Raw genomic sequence first — 8,846 nt, 5'->3', positions numbered from 1 at the left:
CACACACAATAAACAGAAAAGTCATCACAAAATGAGAGGAGGGAACTTCTGGGGGCCAGCAAGATGCCTGTGCCCAAGCTTTGGAACATGACAAGTCCCCTTGGGGCAGCAGACAGGGGGAGAATTGGGTTTCAGCTGCTGGCAGTGGCTTCGGTGCCCTTTCTGTGGGCTTGTGCAAGTCCAGACAGTGGCCTGGCTGCTTCCCACTCCCAACCCCCTATTGCCCCAAGCTGTCCTAGCTCCCCACAATGGCACTTGCCCCAAAATAGCTGCCCATGTGAGGGCCAGAGAAAGGCAGAGATTAGACCCCTGGGGGGTTGCGGAGGGTGGCACCCAGTGATCCTGGCCAGACTAGCACCCGGGAAGGTATAAAAGCCCTTCAAGCACCAGGTGGCCTCAAACCCCAGCTGACAGCCAGCCCACACTCACTCTTTTTGTCCTCTTCAAAATCTGCCATGGGGCTTAGTGATGGCGAGTGGCAGCTGGTGCTGAGTGCCTGGGGGAAGGTGGAGACCGACCTTGCTGGCCATGGGCAGGAAGTCCTCATCAGGTAAGAGGAAGGGACGGACCCTTATACCTTTACCTGTTCCCTAAGGGTCACTGGTATATGGCTGCAAGGGGGAAACTGGCAGGGTAGACCAGTTGGCCACAATGATGAGGTTGGATTTCATTTGCTTCTGAGTGCTGGGGATCAGACTGAGGAAAGGGAAAAGAGGGACCATCCATCTCAGCTGATGCCAACAACCAAAGCAAGCTTGAGCATTACACAGCCCTCCAGAAGAATCTTATCACGGCAACAAGGCCTGTGAAGACCTTGTCTGTTAGTGTGGGCTGAAAGCTTGGATCGTGTGGTTTGCCTTCTGCTGCAAGGCACTCCTAGATCGGCCCAGAAAAACCACAGATTCTGAGCCTGGGCAAGGGCTGAGGCTCACGAAGAGGGCTTCTCTCCTCACCGCTCACCCAGAGGCTGGGGCTCTTCCCTGGGCTCCGGGCTCGGCCGGCTCAGAAGTCTGGTGAGATATGTGACTGCTCATTTTTGGCTCCGGGAGGAGGTAGCTCTGTTGCCATCAGCCCCTGCAATGTCCTTGAAGCTGTGGCTTGGAAAAGAATTCCTTGCTACTTATGATCCAGGGTGAGTTTCCCTCCTGATCTCGATGGTCTTGCATCCCTCCCTTAGACTTTGTCCGTTGCTAACTCCTCTGCTCGGGGAGCAAGGTCATCCGAGGTCAGAGCCCTTTAGGCAGGCATACTGGAAGGAGGCTCATCAGCTGTTGGGAACACCTAGGTATCTCAGCTTCTTCCTCTTTAATTGCTGGGCCTACAGGCCCTTCTACCTGGACTAACCCACATCTCAAGTTGGGATCAATTCCTAGGCTGCAGATTTCCTGTGTGAACTTGGACAAACCGTTTCTCTTCATTAGGCCATATTTCTGCCTTGGACTGTTTGCCACAGTCTGTGAGACCCATGCCCTGGCATTCAGAGTCCCTGCCCTTCTTTGCTGTGGCCAGCAGGTTACTGGGGGCAGGGTTGGTAGAACAGTTTTGCATGACTCTAAGGCTGCCAGGCCTTGGGCAGTGATCTAAAGGCTTGAGAGAAACCCAGGATATTGTGCCATTAGACAGATCCTCTTCTCTTCCCAGGGGAGTAATTGAGGCCTGCCAGGATCCAGGGCCAGGTGGGACATGATGCCCAGACTGCTGACGCTGGGAGGCCCCAAGGACAAGAAACCCCACCTTGTCTCAGGCTTGAGTCACAGGGCCACACCAGCTACTCCTGCCCTCTCCTGTCGGGGGGCACAGGGAGGTGGCCTCCCAGGTGGCATGCCAACACTTAAGGTTGCAATTGTCTCATAGGCTCTGGGCTCCTGGCCTGTCTCAGACACTGACCCTAGCCTTGTCTGCTGACCTCAACAAGGTCATTTCGGCAAGTACCTAAGCAGAACTCTGAGGCCTGGGCTGGTAAGCACAGAGTCCTAGAACAAGGAGACCCCGCAGCTAGCTAAGCGGTGGGCTCCAGCTGGAAGGGGCTGTTCCCTCTGAGAACTACCTCATTTCTTCCTGTCCATATATTTTCTGGCTCATCTAGCCCGGCATTTATTTGTTTATTTATTTTGGCTTTTTGAGACAGGGTCTCTCTGTGTAGCCTTGGCTGTCCTGGACTCACTTTGTAGACCAGGCTGGCCTCAAACTCACAGCAATCTTCCTGCCTCTGCCTCCCTGAGTACTGGGATTAAAGTTGTGCACCACCACGCCCGGTTTACACCTGCATTAAAAAAAAAAAAAAAAAAAGACTTACTTATTTAATGCTTGTGTTTTGCCTGCACATATGGATGTGCATCATGTGCATGCAATACCCAAAGAGGCCAGTGGAGGGCATTGGATCCCCTGGAAATGGAGTTACAGATGGTTGTGAGCTGTCATGTGGGTGCTGGGAATTGAACTCAGATCCTTTGGGAGAAAAGTGCTCTTAACTACTGAGCCATCTCCCCAACCCTTATGATGACATTTTTGTTGGGGAAAGGATTTTGGAGGCAAGAACGGTTTGGAAATGACTAGCAGTGGCAGCAACTTTTCACATAATGAGAGAAATGACTCACAGAGCCGCAGGAAGCCTGTGTCGGTGACAGGCCACCTTAGACTTGTGGCAGTGATAATGGTAGTGACAGCAGAAGGGAGTCTCCCAGAGTGAGCCCCTGTGTTGGATCACCTTTATGAACTCATGTAACCGAGAGGTTTAGCAACTTGCCCCAGATCACACAGCTAGCAGGAATTCAGACAGGACTCAAATTCAGGCTATGTGGCTGTGGCTGATGCTTGGTGACCCTTCTACCCACCACCTGATGTGCTCCTAGGCCAGGGTCTAAATAGGTGGCTGTTTAAAGGCCAGTAGAAAGGCAGCCTCCCTTCTCTGACCAGCCTGACTGCCTGCATGCTGAGCCTGGTCGCCTAGCAACAGGATGAAGAAGAAAGGAACCCCAAGAACACATCCTTGGTCCCTTCCACAGGGGCTGATCCCGGCGTGCTCAGGGGAATCCAAGGGGGTGGGCTCTGGACCACTCCAGACTCCATCAGTGGGGGCTCAGGGAAGCAAGTGGCTGTGTGGGGCCTATACCTCTCCCATGACGTGAGCCAGCCTAGTCCTATTCTGCCTAGAGCTGGGAGAGCGCGAGGTTGGGGCAAGCCTTTCAAAAACCAAGAAATTGGTTTGGTTTACATTCGATAAGACCCAGAAAGGCCTAGGGACTGTTTCAGCCTCACCCAGGACACTGGAGACTGAGCCGGCACTAGAATGCAGTGTCTCTAAAAGCCTAAAGCCTCAAGTCCTTGTTCTTGCCTCCTTCTGGCCCCATCCAGCCTGGTGACCTTGGGCTCACCTGTGGCTGTCAGGCCTCCCATCTGTCAGCAGAAACTCAAGGGTCATTGTCGCGAGATATTAATAGTCAGGAGCTCAGGGACCCTGGACAAGGCGCCAGAGACAAGCTGTCAGTGACGCATGCAGCTCTGGATGGGCTCCCGGAGAGTGATGCTGCGACCCCCCCCCCCCCCCCCGCCACTGGGAACGCGGCACCTTGGCGTGGCTTGGAATCACAGAGCAAGAACTCCTGTGCGTTCCTGAGCCCACGCTGTTGGAATGAGCACACCGAGGGGCCCTGTATTCAACAGAACCGGTGACTGGCACACAGTGAAGTGCTGGTGGGAAGGCCCGTCTGTGACAAATGACCATGGACATGGAAGAGGGACATAGAGCCGCTGACCTCAGCGGCTATATCAAGCACCCACCCACTGGAGGTGTGGGCCTGTCCCCACTATGGAGCATTGTACCCTGTGTTGTTGTGGATTTTTTGTTGGTTTGGTTTGGTTTTGGGTTTTGTTTTTTGTTTTTTGTTTTTTGAAACAGGGTTTCTCTGTGTTAGCCTTGGCTGTCCTGGACTCGCTGTGTAGACCAGGCTGGACTTGAACTCACAGAGCTCTGCCTGCCTCTGCCTCCCGAGTGCTGGGACTAAACGCATGTGCCACCATGCCCAGCTTGAACATCACAGCTCAAGAATACTCTAGAAATTGTACTACCACCAGAAAAAACAAACAAACAATCAAACAAACAAAACACCTCAAAAAACTCAGAAGCCACCCATCCCCCACTGTGGGTCCTAACCAAGCTGGCAGGTCTGGAAGAGAAAATGGAACAGGGAAAGAACCCCAGGCCTCCAAAAGAACTCAAGCTACACACCGGGTGTGGTGGCGCACGCCTTTGATCCCAGCACTCGGGAGGCAGAGGCAGGCAGATCGCTGTGAGTTTGAGGTCAGCCTGGTCTACAAAGCAAGTCTAGGACAGCCAAGGCTACACAGAGAAACCCTGTCTCAAAAAACAAAACAAAAAACAACAACAACAACAAAAAGAACTCAAGCTGCGGGCATCGACAGATCACAAACTCTGGAATCATGCAGCGAGGTGACACATCAGCAGCCAGACCTAGCTCTTGGGTTAGAGGAAGCAGTTTAGCATCCTGGTGATAGGTTCTCCCTGTGGGACCATGGGGACCAGGTGCTTTCCATACAGCTCGGTGCACAAAGGGAAATGCATATGCTCATAGCTGTGCTGTAAGGATAACAAAGAGTCTGGGTACCAGGGTCACCCTGATAAACATGTTAGGAGGGGCCGAGGTGGGGGGGTGGGGGAGGCAGCTGTGAATTGTAGTCCTGTCCAGGGTCCAGTTCTGAGCTCAGACATCCACCTGGTGTGGCCCAGGGCAAGCCGTTGCCCTTGATGGTGTTTTATTTGCCCATGAGTGGATCAGGGACTGACCTCATCAGGGGAGGTTGGTGGCTCTTGTAACCCTCATCATCTTCCCAGAGCAGGGCTTGGGTGCCCGGCTGGGTGAAGCCACAGCTCAGGAGCTGGCAGGCAGGAGCAGCTGTGGCCCTTGGTGGGCCCCCTTGCCATCACCACTGGAAAATGAATGAGGTAGGATAAAGCTTACAACAATGTACAGGGGTCTCATGCCAGCCACAGCCAGCCAGGTGGTCTAGAATTCCAGGTCTTGGTGTCTGCAGGCAGCGAGTGGTAGAGGCATCCCTGATATAGACCACGGGTGCCGGGTAGGGATGGGGGTGGGGTTTCTGAGTCACCCAGATCCAATGGCTACCTGGCTTCTCTGCATACTTGCCCTGAGATCCTACTGGGGACATTCCATTTCAGAATCCTGTCCCTAGCCGGGTGGTGGTGTCACATGCTTTTAATCCCAGAGGCAGGTGGATCTCTGAGTTCGAGGCCAGCCTGGTCTACAGAGTGAGTTCCAGGATAGCCAGGGCTACACAGAGAAACCCTGTCTTGAGAAACCAAACCAAACCAAAGCCAGAATCATTCCCCTGTCTATGAGACAGGAAGAGTAGGATTGACACCGAAGGTAGGTGTGAGCCCAGCATAGAGCGGCACACACAGATGTTTAGCCCCAGCACACCCCCACTGTCCACTCTCCAGATAACATAGACACTGGGGCGAGATGCAGAGATGTTGCTGCCCTTGCCCATCTCGGTGGCCCAGAGAAGAGGGTGACGGTATTGATTATAAAGGAAGAAAAGCAGGCAGTTGCCCCACATGCACTGAGCCAGACACGCCGTGGGCCACCTCGCGTTTAACCTCTGAGGTCGGTCAGGTCATGGCACACCACTCATCGGGGATAGAGAAGCATACAGAGGCGTGGTGAGTCGGCCCAGGCCATGCAGCTGGGAAGAGACAGACACAACCGGAATCCAGGGGCCATTAGCCAGCACACATCTCACTCCGTCCCTCCTTGCCCCCTAGGCTGTTTCAAACTCACCCCGAGACCCTGGAGAAGTTTGACAAGTTCAAGAACCTGAAGTCAGAAGATGAGATGAAGGGTTCAGAGGACCTGAAGAAGCACGGCTGCACCGTGCTCACAGCCCTGGGTGGCATCCTGAAAAAGAAGGGACAACATGCGGCGGAGATCCAGCCTCTGGCCCAGTCACACGCCACCAAGCACAAGATCCCTGTCAAGTACCTGGAGGTAGGCAGTCACAGCAGGAGGGACAACAGGTGCCGATCTCAGTTTAGCCACTCTGTGGGAGTGGCCTGCTTTCTCCCCACTCAACCCAGTTTCTCCTCCACAACTTGCCCCAACCCTGTTTGTTCCCTTTGGGGGCTGCTGAGGACCCATACAGGATTCACTTCAGTGTCTGGCTCCAAATGCTGAGCGAGCACCTTAGTGTGAAGGGTGCCTGATACACAGCTTCCCTTCTCCCCATAAGCAGGAGCTCTTGTTGTACCCACTGGACAGATGAGGAAACTGAGGCACAGGTAGCTCATCCAAGTCACAGAGGCAGGATTCCCACTCGGGGGTTCCGAAAGAGAGCGGTGGGGAGCTGAGGGTACCTTCAGTTTCCCTGACGCACGGCTGTCTCATTTCGTGATGGCCTAGGTGCCAACTGCACTGTAGCCTGGAGAGAGGCCAGGAGCCTCCCCGAGGGGGTCCTCTCACAGGGCAGGGTCAGGGCCAGACGCAGAATGTTCCGCAGACCCAGGCTCCATCCACCCTCTTTGCTGCATCTGTGACTTGTGAGGCACATTTCACAGGCCTGTGCTTGCAAAGGAGCCCTGTGCCCTCTGGATACACCCGTGTCCCTCGGTGCCCCTTCTGCTGTGCCCCACTCTCATCTCTGCTGTGTCACTTGCACATGAGGGCCCAGTGAAAAAGACAGTAACAGCAGCTGTACCCTCACTCCTGAGCTGGCAGGAGCATGTCCAAAGTCTCTGGGCCCAACCTCAGCTCCTTATGTACCTTAACCTGGTCACTTGGTTGTCTCCTCAGTAAAATGCTACCTCTTGGTACAACAGCCAAGGCTGTATGGGGACCAAAGTCCAAGTCAATCACTGGTGATAAGCACTGCGACAGTTTCATCCATGAGCCTTTGGGTTCGGGGCAGCCTCAATCTCCATCTGGGCACTAAGGGCCCCTCCTCCCGTCAGTGCCTGTGACCACCTGCTCAGTGTGATCCTAAGTCAATAGTTATCATCAGGCCTAAGTTCAGAGAGAAACGCACACGCTAGGACGGCCTCCACCCAGGGGGCCTGGTTGAGCACAGGTCCTGGGCAGGTTAGCAGACCCTGAGTAAGGCACCTTACCTGCAAGCTCTCATGGGCTAGCTGTGGCTGGACGTGCATCCAGCAGTGGTGTGGGCAGGGTGTTTCCAGAGAGGCCCGCCCCCCCCCCCCCCGCCTGGGTTCAAGTGCCCCTTCCTGGCCACGTGACTTCAACACACAGCCACACCTATCTCTGCCACAGTTTCCACATCTACAAGGCAGGGATGGTGATGGTGCCTGCCTCCTGGTGGTAGTGGGGTTTAAAGAACTTGGTTCACCACGATTGCATGTGACGGCACCTGGGACATTGTCCGTGCTTGGGAACTGGTCCTGCAATGAAAAGAAGGGCAGTGGGTGGGCGCCCTTGCCTCGTGGCTTGCTCAGTGCCATGACCTGCAGCCTCTTGTCCTCTCCTTACAGTTTATCTCAGAGATCATCATCCAAGTCCTGCAGAGCAAATATCCCGACTTTGGAGCAGACGCTCAGGGCGCCATGAGCAAGGCCCTGGAGCTGTTCCGGAATGACATTGCTGCCAAGTACAAGGAGCTGGGTTTCCAGGGCTAGGTCGCCGCCTCCCACAGCCCAGCTCACCAAGCCTGGTGGCCAGTGTCGTGTAGCAAGTAGAGTGTGCAGTGCCCTAGGTTAGCAGAGAGCAGAAGAGGGGAGCGCAGTGTGGCATCCAGTCATCTCCTGGGGACAGGGCTCTGGGTGGCATCACCCCGGGGGAACCCAGAGGTGCAAAGTGGCCTCTGATTCCTTGGCTCTGCTGTGTCATGCTCACTTCTCCCACCACCTCAGCCTCAACTTACTTCCTCCTGGTTTCGGGAAAACCCCTCTCCCACTGTCACATGTGACCCCAAATCCAAGTCACTGATTCCCAGACCCTGACCTTTGAACAAGGTGGAGGGTTCTTATCAGGAGTGGAAGGTGGAAAGGGGGGCCAGTGGGCATCAGAAGTCCCCTGCTGCTCGCTCAGCTGCTGGCCTACCTTGTTTCAATAAAATACCTCAAAACTACTAATTTCTTGTCTTTGAGTGTTTTGCCCCTTCCAGCAAGGAAAACACCCAGAGTCGTGCCTGGAAGAATGGGGTGTGTGTTTCTGGGATTGCAGGCAGACCAAGGGGATGCCAGGCAGGTCGCTTTGTGCAGGCACCTCTCAGCGGCAGGCACACACGGGGCTGGCTTCAGGAACAGGGAAGGAGGGGCCCCCACCTGGGCTCAGAGCAGTGTGAAGAAGGTGTGAATGCAGTCAGGGTCAAGTGACCTTGGCAGTGTGGGGATCAGTGCCAGGTGCCCTGGGCAGGAGATGGGGGAGCGGAGGGGGTGATGTCACTGCGGGTCCAACAGCTGAGGCAATGTGAGAAGGTCACCCAGCCAGGAAGTGGCAGAGCTGAGAGCCAACAGTGACCTAGAAGACAACAGGGTCTCTGACCCTGGACAGAGCCGGTAGCCAACAGTGGCAGCTGCTGATCGTCTGGCCAGTGAGAGGACAGACAGCTGGGAGGTACTATTCAAACACAGGATGGAAAAAGAAGCCCATGTCCCCAATTGTGGACAGTACGATGAAGCATGTGAGCCTCACAAAGGACCCAGAGCAGGCCTGTCGCTGGGGCCAATGCAGTCTGAGCTAGGCTGTGAGCTGTCCTCAACAGGCCAATAGACAGAGAAGTAATACTGAAAAGCAGAGAACGGAGATTTAATCACACACCTGGCCACACTTGGAAGGGGAACAGTGACACACACACAC

General features: G+C 54.7%; 1 protein-coding gene across 1 annotated transcript; it reads left to right on the top strand.

Annotated features, from left to right (window-relative positions):
• Positions 1 to 382: 382 nt before the first annotated feature.
• On the top strand, positions 383 to 8,115 carry Mb (myoglobin). Its single transcript, XM_051159853.1, has 3 exons — positions 383 to 550; positions 5,804 to 6,026; positions 7,520 to 8,115. Exons 1-3 carry the CDS (start codon positions 456 to 458, stop codon positions 7,661 to 7,663), a joined length of 462 nt encoding a protein of 153 aa, XP_051015810.1. The 5' UTR covers positions 383 to 455; the 3' UTR covers positions 7,664 to 8,115.
• Positions 8,116 to 8,846: the final 731 nt, after the last annotated feature.

This window comes from Acomys russatus, chromosome 17 (assembly GCF_903995435.1).
Source record: "Acomys russatus chromosome 17, mAcoRus1.1, whole genome shotgun sequence".
Taxonomy (NCBI): Eukaryota; Metazoa; Chordata; class Mammalia; order Rodentia; family Muridae; genus Acomys; species Acomys russatus.
Note: the sequence above shows the minus strand (reverse complement) of the source record. Positions and strands in the feature narration are given on the sequence as shown.